The 14,813-nt window shown below is 40.9% G+C and overlaps 1 protein-coding gene across 1 annotated transcript in view; it reads right to left on the minus strand.

Moving 5' to 3' along the window:
* Positions 1 to 1,361: 1,361 nt before the first annotated feature.
* The window catches only part of LOC134609424 (uncharacterized), a 95,172-nt gene continuing 81,720 nt past the window's right edge, over positions 1,362 to 14,813 (minus strand). Inside the window, exons 5-6 of the mRNA XM_063453101.1 lie at positions 4,162 to 4,312; positions 1,362 to 1,414 (exon numbers count right to left, since the gene is read on the minus strand). Of these exons, the coding sequence (XP_063309171.1) occupies positions 1,362 to 1,414; positions 4,162 to 4,312 (204 nt within the window). The remainder of the gene's footprint in view (positions 1,415 to 4,161; positions 4,313 to 14,813) is intronic.

Below are 14,813 nucleotides of genomic sequence, written 5' to 3' on the forward strand. Positions count from 1 at the left end.
ATCTACGCCTACTACCTAGCTGCACAACTGACACAGATAATACAGTGGCACACACCACCAGGAAAACGAAGATGGGTGGACTTGGAGTCACTGATGACAGGTCAGGACCTCCCACAATTTTTCATATGGGCACCCAAATCCCAAAGAGCCATGCTAAGAACCGCAAACCCAGCCATACTCAACTCCATTCAGATATGGGACCAAACTAAAACAAAACACACCCTCAGTACCCAATTATCCCCCATGACACCGATCCTTAGAAACAGGGCCTTCCCCCCGGGAATGAGGGCAGGTGACTACAAGGGGATAGAAGCCACAGGGCTCCAAAGATATACCCACCTATATATAAACCAACAAGTGGTCACATATGAACACCTAGCCACCAAAGCCACCTTGCATACCAGGGACTACTTTAGGTACATGCAAATCAGAGACTTTGCACACAAACCCGACGTAAGGAAAGCAGCCCTAACACCATTAACTTTCTACGAAAAACTATGCTACAACGAGACAACACAAACCAAACTCATCACGCTAATGTACAACCATCTCATAGGGGCCCCAGACAGAGAAGACGCACTGCGTTATACCAAACAGTGGGAAACCGACCTGGGGGAGACACTAGAGGGCACGGAATGGCAGGAGATATGGGAAGCATGCACCAAAAACACAATCTGCATAACACTCCAAGAGCAATCCTATAAAACACTATTTAGGTGGTACATGACACCGGTAAAACAGAAACACATGGGATTGAACCCCACAGATGACTGCTGGCATGGATGTGGGGAGAAAGGAACGTATATTCATATGTGGTGGGAATGCCCAGAGGTAGCAAACTACTGGCGCAATATAGTAGAACTTAGCTCCCAAATCCTACAACGACGAATGGGAATAGACCCTTGGGCATGCCTACTCTCGAGACCCACTGAAGGCCTCCCCAGGCATGAACAAAGGCTACTCAATATGCTCTACCTAGCGGCCCGCAGAGCCTTGGCACAAAAATGGTCTTGTCCGGACCTCCCGTGTATATCCCTGGTCAAAACTAAAATGCGAGATAACTATATAATGGACAAATTAACCGCCCAGGTACGAAATTCAATGCCTAAATTCCAAAAAGTATGGGACCTATGGGAACAATACGACACCTAGGGGAGCAACCCGGGGAGCAGGGCAGCATCCACGCGGCTCAAAAAGCGGAAACCTAAAAACACGATTATTACCTACTATCACCCCATCACCCGGACGGGTGGCAGCGGCACCACCACCGGACGTGTGAGGGATCAAACTCGAAAAACACTAAGAAAACGCAACCTCAGCAACAACGGACATCTAGGTACTTGTCTCTTACTACTTTACTTTTACTTTCCTCTTAACTTTCTTTTATTGAATGCAAGCTCTAGTAACTCATAAACTGCAAATGAGGGAATAAAGCACAACATCTACCAGCAGTAACAACTAAAGGGAAGCGGGTAAACGGTCATACACCCTCCGGGGCCAGAGACCGATATACTATTTCCCAATTCTACCCTCTAACTACAAGCTATTGTACATAGTTGATTTTGCTTGCTAACAAAATAGAAAAAAACAGACGACGAAAATGTATACAGGAAAAGAAACGTATATAAAATGTATAATGTAACTCCTACCGCTGACACTCTGTAAAATTATACCAGCAAATGTGATATCATATGCATGAATGTAAAAGCTTATACGGTAAATCTCAAAATCGTCTGCTCAAAAATAAAGAATTTAAAAAAAAAAAAAAAAAAGGTTTATTAGCAGCAGTGTTTTATTGATCATTCTATTTGAAATTTGAAAGTGCATTTTGGGGATAAAATAATAATCCTATAATCCGCTGTTGAAAAAACAATAGAATGAGATGCTACTGATTAGAGCGTCTCATCCTTGTGTGTCTTAACTATTAAATTTTTGCTAATTTCGAAATGCAATATTTCTATAATGCATTGAAAAATAACGAACACAATTTTACAAGACGAACCCTTTAACCAAATCATTAAATATACAAAATGTTTAAAAGTCTGTACATGTGGAAATCATACTACTTCTTTGCTAAATATAACTCATAATACTAGTGAAAATTTCAAAACCATCATGTTACAAACTGCCATTTGTAACTGGCCCTTTAAATGACAAATGGCCCTGCTTCTCTGGGTTGTGGAGAAGCCTATTTGCCAGCCTCCTTCCTCATGACTATGGCCCCTGGGAGATTGTGCCCCGAAAACTTAGGGACTTTTATTGGGTGTGTATGGCCCTTTAAGAACCGTCTGGGGACATATTGTGACTTTGGTGAACAATGCCCCTTTAAGACTTTGTCCCCAGACCTGTAATATAACTTGTTCCTGGCTTTCTCCCACTTGCTTCAGTAAATGGGGCTTACTGAACAAAGTACCACACAGGCGGACCACCCAGAAGTGGAAGTGTGCAGGCAATTTACCTCCCAGGCTGTGAGATTACTGCAGGTTAATTGCCAAGCGCTGGGTTGCCGCTGTTCGTGCAAACGAACATGTGGCGGCGGCCATCTTTGTTCATTCGAACGAGGTCAGCGGTATGTGTAGCCAAATCCATGGAACTGAAATCGGCTACACATTTCACCGAACACCACTGACCCTTACCTTCTCCTACACTGAACTTTCAGCTGCAGAGACTAAGCCCAAATCTATGGAACTGTTTTGGGCAGGAAAATGTGCTTGTGGTCGGTCATAAAGGACTTCCGTCCAACTTTTGATCCACTGGAGGGATTTGTGAGACTTTTGGTTATGTTTATATTTAAAGTATGCTGATTCTAAATATGTAATTTTATGAAGATTGGATGTATGGTTTTAAAGTTACAGTGTATGTATAAAAACTTTATTTTTCCTGCCTGTGATAATTATGTTAAGTATTGTGTACCATAATTATATCACAGGCAGAGGGGGAGGATTTTGTATGTAATTGCTGGGAGTGTTTCCTGTAATGTACGTGTAAGATTGGTTGTTTTGTAAAACCCTGTGGGTGGTCCTATCTAAGGGAAACCTGCATAAAAGAAAGCCCTTTGGGTACCAATAAACAGAATGACTTGACCCTCTAACTTGCAGCCTTGACTCATGTTTGTAGGGGACAGCTATAATCACTACAGGGATTGCTATGCTCTTCATACTCCCTTAGCTACTGAGCTCTTGTAAGAGCTTTTGTTCCTGATCCTGCTTCGCTCTACAGAAGGAAGAGGTTCACCTACTGAAACCTGGTCGTAGGTCTAGGGTGGATAGCAGACGGCGAGATCCTAGCCTAGCAGCGGCGGTTCGTGGAGTCTGCAGTACTTATGGTGTCTATGCAGTAGTTATGGTGTCTACGGTGCTGATGGTCCTTTGGTGAGCGCTTGGAGCATCCTTTCTACGGTCCAACTTCCAGCCAGCCTGGAGGCAACCGTAACACATCATATGTAAAAAATATGTATATCAGGGATGTGGAATTCCTCTTGCCCAGGCATTTAGTTCTGAGAGCCAGGAAGGCAGTGGACCTGGGGTGATAAGGGCCTCTGGCAGGTGCAAACCACATTTAATGCCAACTTGAGATTCTAGAGCTCACTCAGAGTTCCCCAGCCTGCACTTTGACTCACTAAGCAATGTGATCAGAAGAAGCAATTACTGTGGTATGCATACACCATAGGTGCAGACCACACACTCCCCCACTGCATCACCTGGGATTCAAGACCTCCTCTAGATGACCTGGGATATAAAACCCCCGTTGGACTACCAGAGATCAAAGGCCTCCCCTCACAGCAACAAGGTGAGCAGAAGGGGGAAAACCACAGAATGAGAAACACACATCAGATACAGCCAGCGCACACCACACACTAATTAGAACATGCACACACCATACAAATATTAAACACACCACACACACATTATACATATACAGCACGCACACAGACTTAGGGGGGCGGAGTGGGAGGGGATAGCAGAGAGTGAAATACTATGCTTAGTGTTCTAGGCAGGGGCCCTAATCTTACTAATTGGAAATATTTTTTGTGTCAGGACAAGTAAATATTTTTTTATATTTCCACATTCCTGAAATAAGCTCTTCTACATCAATTATAAAAGTACAAGAAAAATGTAATTTAAAATTTAAAGGGAGGAATTTTCAAACAGAATCACTTACCTTCGAGTACAGTCAATATTTCAGTAAGAAATTCTGCAACATCCTCTTTTTTACACATCTCAGACATATTCTGAAGTCCATTCTTGAACATCTCTAATGCGTTGCTTAAGTTGTTCAACTTAACAAAGCAACAACCTGCACGGTAAAATGCCTGTAACAAGAATGAGAGGTCCTTACTTTGTTTGTGCAGTTCTAGAACTTGGAAAATTTGCTATATTCTAACAAGAAAAATTAATGGTCTACTGAGAAATAGCTGCAAGATCAAGTGCAAGAGTTTTGCTCCAACTATGTATGGTTTTACTGCCTCATTGGTACATTGGTAAATATATATTTTATATAATCTTATGGAATTATTGGAGATAGTTAGTTGTGTAAAGTAAACTAATACTTTAGAACCAAATTTTTATACTATATATTTTGTTTGTTCTGCAGTCAAATAAAATATGTTAGATCAGGCAAACTTCATTTATAACTCAGATCTTTCCATAACTAAATTTCATAATTATCTGTAGTTTAACTTACAGACAGACAAGGATTAGTTACTTAATAGGCAATTTACTTAAGGTATAGCTGAGGCAAGAGAAATAGGGTGTTATATTACCATTAATCATAACATTGCCAGGTTTCTCAGTTAAAGGATCAATATAGGGTCAGGAACACAAACATGTATTCCTGACCCTATAGTTTTAAAACCCCCATCTAGCCCCCCTAGGCAAAGGAGGCAAATCAGGGGCAGAGCCAGCACAATTCACAGCTCTGACGGCCGCGGGTCTCGCGAGATTTACACTGGGGAGCTGGAGGAGCTGCTGGGAGGTGAGTAAACGCTTGCTGCCCGCCCCCCCAGGACCGCCGGGCTTGTAATGAGCCCGGCGGTCCTGGGAGGTATTATCGGAGCACCCACTCCCTCCCTCTTCTGCTGGGCTAATATTTATTCGAGTATAATGAGCACCCCTAATTTTCGATTAATAATCGGTTCAAAATTTTATACCGATTTTTAATCGAAAATTAGGGGTGCGCGTTATACACGTGTGCGCGTTATACTCGAATAAATACGGTAGTTATTATAGAAACTGCATATTTATTAAACTGGATTAATTACTGCATATTTCATTAAGTGATTAATGTAGAAATTATATTGGTTGGTTTAACCAATTGATTAGTTTGCTGTATTGCCATTTCCCATTATATTTCTATTTCATTGATTTCACGTATGATAATTTTTCATATCACAAAAAATATATAATTATTGGTAACCTGTTGTGATATTTATTGGTAAATCATAAATTACCTTTGAACAACGAATTTCAGATTGGAGTGAAAACCATTTCAGCAAATGCAGAATATCAGAATTCAACATTCTATGTGATGTGCCTAATTCCATATGAAATCCTGCGAGTGTAACCTTGAAAATTAGGAATTAACTGTTCCTACAATAATATTCTAGAAGTTGTTTCTCTACATTTTTATGTTTTATGTATATTATTGTTTATACTGATTGAGGACAAGAGTAAACAATTTGTTCTACCTAAATGCGGAAGGGTAATACCTCTCCATTTTTTATTGATATTACACTGCACCTTGGGTGGTTTTAACTATTTTAGCATTCTGGAGTGAAATGGTAGTTTAAATATATCTATAATAGGAAAAGGCAGGAATTTTAAATAACTATTTCTCCTCCGTATATATTTAGGAAGAACCCATGGCAATAGATGTGCAAATGATTGCTACTAAAAACTTGCAGAATAATTGTAATTGGTTAACTCAAGACAAGGTGCTGCAGCAAGAAAGTTAATATAAACAAAGCTCCAGGGCCTGACGGTATCCATCCACGTGTACTTAAGGAACTAAGTGTAGAAATAAGTGAACCTCTGTTTTTAATCTTTCAAGATTCTTTTCTTTCAGGAAGTGTTCCGGAGGATTGGAGGAAGGCAGATGTGGTTCCTATATTCAAAAAGGGTTCAAAATCCTTGCCTGGAAATTATAGACCTGTGAGCTTAACTTCTGTGGCTGGTAAAATATTTGAAAGGTTATTAAGGGATAATATTCACGAATTCCTTGAGAAGAACATGGTTATCAGCAAAAATCAGCACGGTTTTATGAAGCACAGGTCGTGTCAAACTAACTTGATTGCGTTCTACGAAGAAGTAGGTAGAAATATAGATCAGGGTGTTGCAGTGGATGTGATCTATTTGGATTTTGCCAAGGCATTTCATACAGTTCCTCTCAATAGGTTAGTGTTCAAACTCAAGGAAATCGGTCTAGATGAAAATGCTTGTTCTTGGGTAGAACATTGGCTTAAAAACAGAGTACAAAGAGTTGTCGTTAATGGTATATTTTCAAGCTGGACAGAGATGGCAAGTGGTGTCCTTCAGGGGTCTGTTCTGGGACCCCTTCTATTTAACATGTTTATAAATGATCTTGAAGACAGCATTGAAAAGTCATGTTTCAGTGTTTGCAGATGACACAAAAAAAGATATTACTTTGCTGAAGAGGGATTTAGATAGACTGGAGGTCTGGGCACTCAAATGGCAGATGAAATTTAATGTTGAAAAATGCAAAGTTATGCACTTCGGCGTAAAGAATACACAAGCAACGTATACCCTTAATGGAAGCAAATTAGGGGTAACAACACACGAAAAGGACTTGGGAATTGTTATAGACAACAAACTATGCAACAATGTGCAATGTCAATCAGCAGTGGCCAAGACCAGTACGGTATTGTCATGCATGAAAAAGGGCATTCTCGGGACAAGAATATCATTTTGCCTCTTTATAAATCACTGGTAAGACCACATATTGAATATGCTGTGCAATTTTAGGCACCTGTTCTAAAGAAGGATATTATGGCACTAGAAAAAGTGCAGAGGCGGGCTACAAAATTAATAAAAGGAATGGAACATATCAGCTATGAAGAAAGGTTAACAAATTTAAACCTATTTAGTTTAGAAATACGTCGCCTGAGAGAGGATATGATAACATTATACAAATATATTCGGGGTCAATACAAACCATTGTGTGGAAATCTATTCACAAACCGGACTTTACATAGGACACGAGGCCATGTGTTTAGACTGGAAGAAAGAAGATTTTGTCTAAGTCAAAGGAAGGGTTTTTTTTACTGTAAGAACAATCAGGATGTGGAATTCTCTGCCTGAAGAAGTGGTTTTATCAGAGTCCATACAGATGTTCAAACAGCTACTAGATGCATACTTACAAAAACAGAATATTGAAGGATATAATCTTTCAATGTAGGGTAATAACTGCTTGATCCAAGGATAAATCTGACTGCCATTCTGGGGTCAAGAAGGAATTTCTTTCCTAGCTTGTTGCCAAATTGTGCTTCAAACTGTTTTTTTTTTGCCTTCTTTTGGATCAACACCAAAAAACAAATGTGAGGAAGGCTGAACTTGATGGACGCAAGTCTCTTTTCAGCTATGTAACTATGTAATAATCATTGTTGTTTGTTGCTCCTGAAGAAAGCCCAGGACGTGGGCTGAAACGTCGAGTTTTTATGGAATAACTGAATAAAGATGATTTTTTACTACAAGACCATGAGTGCTAGCCTGTATATAAGGCACACACTGGGCTTTTTGAAGAAAAAGTTATTTGTCTTTATTCATAACACACGGGTTACAGCAAATTGACATTTCAGTCCATCATAGGACTTTCATACATACACACAGTATCTCACAAAAGTGAGTACTCCCCTCACATTTTTTTAAATATATAATTATATCTTTTCATGTGACAACACTGAAGAAAGGACACTCTCTTACAATGTAAAGTAGTAAGTGTACAGCCTGTAAAACAGTGTAAATTTGCTGTCCCCTCAAAATAACTCACAGTCTTTAAAGTCTAAACCGTTGGCAACAAAAGTGAGTACACCGCTAAGTGGAAATATCCAAATTGGGCCCAAAGTGTCAATATTTTGTGTGGCCACCATTATTTTCCAGCACTGCCTTAACCCTCATGGGCATGGAGTTCACCAGAGCTTCACAGGTTGCCACTGGAGTCCTCTTCCACTCCTCCATGACGACGGACGGAACTGGTGGATGTTAGAGACCTTACGCTCACCCACATTCTGTTTGAGGATGCCCCACAGATGCTCAATAGGGTTTAGATCTGGAGACATGCTTGGCCAGTCCATCACCTTTACCTTCAGCTTCTTTAGCAAGGCAGTGGTCGTCTTGGAGGTATGTTTGGAGTCGTTATGTTGGAATACTGCCCTGCGGCCCAGTCTCCGAAGGGAGGGTATCATGCTCTGCTTCAGTATGTCACAGTACATGCTGGCATTCATGGTTCCCTCAATGAACTGTAGCTCCCCAGTGCAGACAGCACTCATGCAGGCCCAGACCATGACACTCCCACCACGATGCTTGACTGTAGGCAAGTGTTTGTACTCCTCACCTGGTTGCCACCACACAGGCTTGACACCATGTGAACCAAATAAGTTTATCTTGGTCTCATTAGACCACAGGACATGGTTCCAGTAATCCATGTCCTTAGTCTGCTTGTCTTCAACAAACTGTTTACAGACTTTCTTGTACATCATCTTTAGAAGAGGCTTCCTTCTGGGACAACAGCCATGCAGACCAATTTGATGCAGTGTGTGGCGTATGGTCTAAGCACTGACAGGCTGACCCCTCACCCCTTCAACCTCTGCAGCAATGCTGGCACCACGTTTATTTCCCAAAGACAATCTCTGAATAGGACGCTGAGCACGTGCACTCAACTTCTTTGGTCAACCATCGCGAGGGCTGTTCTGAGTGGAACCTGTCCTGTGAAACCACTGTATGGTCTTGCCCACCATGTTGCAGCTCAGTTTCAGGGTCCCGGCAATCTTCTTATAGCATAGGCCATCTTTAAGTAGAGCAACAATTCTTTTTTTCAGATCCTCAGAGAGTTCTTTGCCATGAGGTGCCATGTTAAACTTCCAGTGAACAGTATGAGAGAGTGTGAGAGTGATAACACCAATTATTTTTTATAATGCTTTATTTTTGATGTGCAACATCAGTACACAGGATAACAATGACACATTATTGAATGGGTCAGAGTATAGGAACATACGAGTGAAACATGATGTCAGGATAATTTGCACATTTTTAAGTTATTAGGTAAGAAATATAGAAGTCAAGCTAAAGATGCCTAGATTGACAGTTATAAAGTGGACAAGCTTAGTATGCATGCATAAACAAATCAGGTAAGGAGAACATGAGTAGTAAGATATGCATTCAGGAGATATTCAAAGATGTAAAGATTTAAATCACTGGTTGCAGATCATTCACAATGCTATCGCACTGCATAGGATATCGGTGAGTAATGGCAATAAGACTTTTAAACATTTGTAAGGCAGGTGGGGTTTGGGCAACCAGGCTATGGGTGATCTCAACTGAGAAAGGATATCAGGCACCAGTCCTGGGGTTACGATCAGCTTACCCCCATGAGAGGTATGATGGAGGAGTTGTCTTGACAGTCCCTAGCGAGATTTGCCCACTGGTTCCAAAGATGTGCACTCTCCCGGTCCCTTGCTCGCAGGCTTGGTGTTTTCACCTCTCCGTGGGCTCCGAAGCTGTTGCTCCCCAGGTTTTTTCCCTTTGTGTGGTAGCCAGGGGTTCGGGGCGTGAGCAACCGCGGTCAGTGTTTTTTCCTCTGTGCCTGTAAACGGTACGGTGGATAGAGGCTGGTCTGGGTTGAGCAGGAGGGCAGCTAGCCAGATCAGGGTTACTGCTTTCCTTACGGTTCTCTCTTTCCTTGACATCTGCATGAACCGTGCTCTGATGGAGATCTGGATGCCCCTTTATCTTACCCCAGAACTCACGCTGGACGTTCATAGGAAAGCATTAAGAATTCTTTCCTATGGGTGGTTTGGTTTGGATGCGTGCACGTCTCTCTGGCCGCGCATGCGCATTTGGAGCCGACGTCAGCAGGGGGAAGAGAGGTCACCAGCACCGAGGGAGCCCAGTGTTGGATTAAGGCACCCTCTTATGTGGACGATGGGTGTTGGCCTTGCGGGACCTCTATCTCTACGGCAGAGAGTGCCTGGGCACAATACCTAGATGGCCATTACGTAACCATCTATGGTTGGTTTTATATATCTTTTAACCCTGAGTCATGAAGCGGGAGCAACGTACCTGTTGGACAAGTGTATGCTTGGATCTGCCCCGCAGTAGTCTGAGTTTTCAGCAAGGGAGGGAGGCCTAACCAAGATGGTGAATGATAGAATAGAAGGAAGGTGGTAAATTTATATGGTTGTATGACAAGCCTGCTGAAAGCCCCCACCATCCGTATTATTTAAATCAACTACGGCCTACCCACCTATGACCTTTAGGTGAAGTGTCAAATTTATCTTAGCTTGGAACCGTGCAATCTATGACTTTGATGAGCCATAATTGTCTAAGCTTGGAGCCGTGAATCTGTAACATGTCAAATAGTGTTAGAGTCATGTCTACAAATGCTCGCAGTTTAGGGAATAAGATCCATGAACTTGTGGCAATAATGGCAACTGATAGTGTAGATTTAGTCGCTGTTACTGAGACATGGTATAATAAGAAAAATGACTGGGACATAGCAATACCAGGGTACTCTTTATATAGAAAAGACAGGGAAGGCAAGAAAGGGGGAGGGGTGGCCCTGTATGTAAAGGATAGCATAAAATCTAGCCTAATAAAGGTTAGTGAGGCGAACATAGAGTCCGTTTGGGTTACGTTAGAATTTGGTAATCACACAGTAACTCGTGTAGGTGTGATTTATAGGCCCCCAGGACAAATTGAAGAGTTAGATAATCTACTAGTTGAAGAAATAGCTAAAATGACAATGAAGGGGGAAGTTATCATCATGGGTGACTTTAATCTTCCTGATGTGAATTGGAAAACAAAAATAGCTACTTGTGCCAGGAGCACACATATTCTAAACTCCCTACTGGGATTGTCTCTAAAACAAGTCGTTGAGGAGCCAACTCGTAAAGAGGCCATACTAGATTTAGTGTTAACAAATGGAGATTTGGTATCAGATATTACTGTAGGTGAAAGTTTAGGATCCAGTGATCATCAGTCAGTGTGGTTTAATATAAGAACAGTGACTGAGTCACACCACACAAAAACAAAAGTTTTAGACTTTAGAAAAACAGACTTTTCTAAAATTAGAATATGTGTAAAGGAGTCATTATCAGACTGGAGCAATTTATATGGAGTCCAAAAGAAATGGGATTATTTAAAAGTTGCACTACTGAAGGCAACAGAAAATTGCATTAGGCTTGTCAGCAAATGCAAAAAATTCAAGAAACCACTGTGGTACTCCGCAGATGTGGCCAAAATAGTAAAAAACAAAAAGTTAGCATTTAGTAATTATAAAAAAACCCAGAGTGAGGAAGACAGAATGACCTATAAGATTAGGCAGAAAGAGGCTAAGCAAGTTATAAGAGCTTCCAAATCACACACAGAAGAGAAAATAGCACAGTCGGTAAAAAAGGGGGACAAAACTTTTTTTAGATACATAAATGAGAAAAGAAAAGTAAAACAAGGATTAGTTAGATTAAAAACAAAAGAAGGAAGGTATGTAGATGAGGATAAAGGTCTAGCTGACTGCCTCAATGAATATTTTTGTTCGGTATTTACAGATGAAAATGAAGGAAAGGGACCTCAGTTAAGTAAAAGGATAAATGAGTCATTTATTACACGTGAGTTTACAGAGGAAGAGGTTCTATTTCAACTGTCAAAAGTAAAGACAAATAAGTCAATGGGACCTGATGGAATACACCCAAAGCTATTAAAAGAGCTTAGTGGTGTACTAGCAAAACCATTAACAGATTTATTTAACCAATCATTGATAACAGGAGTAGTCCCAGAAGATTGGAAGTTAGCGAATGTTGTGCCCATTCACAAGAAAGGTAATAGGGAGGAGTCGGGCAACTATAGGCCAGTAAGCCTTACTTCAGTAGTGGGGAAAGTGATCTTTGAGTTTGGATTCCAATATTGTTGAATGGGTAAGGCAGTGGCTGAGTGACAGGCAACAGAGGGTTGTAGTCCATGGAGTATATTCGAAGCTTGGGCTTGTCACCAGTGGGGTACCTCAGGGATCTGTACTTGGACCCATTCTCTTTAATATTTTTATTAGTGATATTGCAGAAGGTCTTGATGGTAAGGTGTGTCTTTTTGCGGATGATACTAAGATATGTAACAGGGTTGATGTTCCAGGAGGGATAAGCCAAATGGAAAATGATTTAGGTAAACTAGAAAAATGGTCAGAGTTGTGGCAACTGACATTTAATGTGGATAAGTGCAAGATAATGCATCTTGGACGTAAAAACCCAAGGGTAGAGTACAAAATATTTGATAGAGTCCTAACCTCAACATCTGAGGAAAGGGATTTAGGGGTGATTATTTCTGATGACTTAAAGGTAGGCAGACAATGTAATAGAGCAGCAGGAAATGCTAGCAGAATGCTTGGTTGTATAGGGAGAGGTATTAGCAGTAGAAAGAGGGAAGTGCTCATGCCATTGTACAGAACACTGGTGAGACCTCACTTGGAGTACTGTACACAGTACTGGAGACCCTATCTTCAGAAGGATATTGATACCTTAGAGAGAGTTCAAAGAAGGGCTACTAAACTGGTTCATGGATTGCAGGATAAAACTTACCAGGAAAGGTTAAAGGATCTTAACATGTATAGCTTGGAGGAAAGACGAGACAGGGGGGATATGATAGAAACATTTAAATACATAAAGGGAATCAACACAGTAAAGGAGGAGACTATATTTAAAAGAAGAAAAACTACCACAACAAGAGGACATAGTCTTAAATTAGAGGGACAAAGGTTTAAAAATAATATCAGGAAGTATTACTTTACTGAGAGGGTAGTGGATGCATGGAATAGCTTTCCAGCTGAAGTGGTAGAGGTTAACACAGTAAAGGAGTTTAAGCATGCGTGGGATAGGCATAAGGCTATCCTAACTATAAGATAAGGCCAGGGACTAATGAAAGTATTTAGAAAACTGGGCAGACTAGATGGGCCGAATGGTTCTTATCTGCCGTCACATTCTATGTTTCTAATTGTTGGATCCGTAACTGTCTGCTCAGTAAAGTTTTGAACCTCGCGCACATTTATGCTACCGATAACGGAGGTTGCAGTAACACACATGAATTAAGAAATGCGTAACTGTTACATAATGCTGGTACCGATGGGTAGGAACAAGACACTCGTGGCCTCTGGTTAGGTCTATGAAACACGAAAAGCAGACCCAGAGATCAAAATGATATATACGGAGTTAAAATAGACAACTGAATGCAACCAGGGAAAAGCTAGCCCCTCATGCTGAAAGAAGGCACTAACATCCTTCCGGGAAACTTTAAGAGTTTAAGATACAGCAATATCCTCTAGAATGTAAGCTCATTGAGCAGGGCCCTCCACCTCTCTGTTCCTGTACGTCCAATTGTCTGGTTAAAATTACATCTCTGTTAGTCCACCCAATGTACAGCACTACGGAATGTGATGGCGCTATATAAATAATAATATATATAAATGTAACCTACAAAGGATGCAGTAATTGCTATTTGAAGATATATGTAACAAGGCCACCTGGTGGTGATATGCTGTTCTGTAACCTGATCACCAGGTGCACGGTTTTGAAACTTTGCGTACACTTATGCGCTCGGTAACCGAGGTTGTAGCCATACACATGAATTAAAAAACGTGTAACTGTTACAAAATGCATGTACCAATTAGTAGGAACAAAACACTCGTTAGCTTTGATTAGGTCTATGAATCACTAAAGCAGACCTAGAGATTACAATGACAAATACTGAGTTAAATAGAATATACATCACTCTGTGGCCTCGTGGTGGCTAAGAGTGATGGGATTGGCAATACCTGTGCGCATTATAGCCTCTGCCGGCCTGATGAGCAAGGCAGGCAGAGCGTGTGTGAGACAGCATATATTGCCAGATATATTCATTTTGGAACATAATGTTTTCTTTTTTTATGGTCAATATTATTTACAGATCACTGGGAACGCCATGGGCACCAGGTTCGCCCCCAGCTATGCCAACACCTACATGAGGAGGTGGGAGGAATTATTCGTGTGGTCGGGGCATGGCTGGAGGGAGAACCTGGTGCTCTGGCGGCGTTACATCGATGATGTGATCATCATCTGGAAAGGGCCTTCATCTAGTTTTTTTGATTTTGTTCAGTATCTCAATTTTATTAAGAAAGATTTTATTAAGAAAGATTCAAAAACCTTCACCGACATTACAAAAAAAACAACATTTTGATACACGCTCTCTCTTTAATTGTAACTCAAAAGGCCTATTTGATCACTTGTCAATGCCCAATGACATATGTGGGAAAAACCTTCCGTCCCTTTAAAAGAAGAATCCTTGAACATATCAATTCTGTTAAAACTATAAGAAAAAAAGAGACTCCAATCTCTAGACATGTAAAAACCGTACACAGTGGAGACCCTACAGTCTTGAAATTTCAAGGCATTGAACTTATCAGACAGGACCAGAGGAAGGGGAATTGGGACCAACACATTAGGAAAAGGGAGTTTTACTGGATTTACCGATTGAAAACCTTATCTCCCAATGGATTGAATGAAGGGTTTACCTATACCCCTTTCATAACTTGATCTCTATACACAAATGAATGACAACTTGTAA

Source organism: Pelobates fuscus, chromosome 4 (genome assembly GCF_036172605.1).
Source record: "Pelobates fuscus isolate aPelFus1 chromosome 4, aPelFus1.pri, whole genome shotgun sequence".
NCBI lineage: Eukaryota > Metazoa > Chordata > Amphibia > Anura > Pelobatidae > Pelobates > Pelobates fuscus.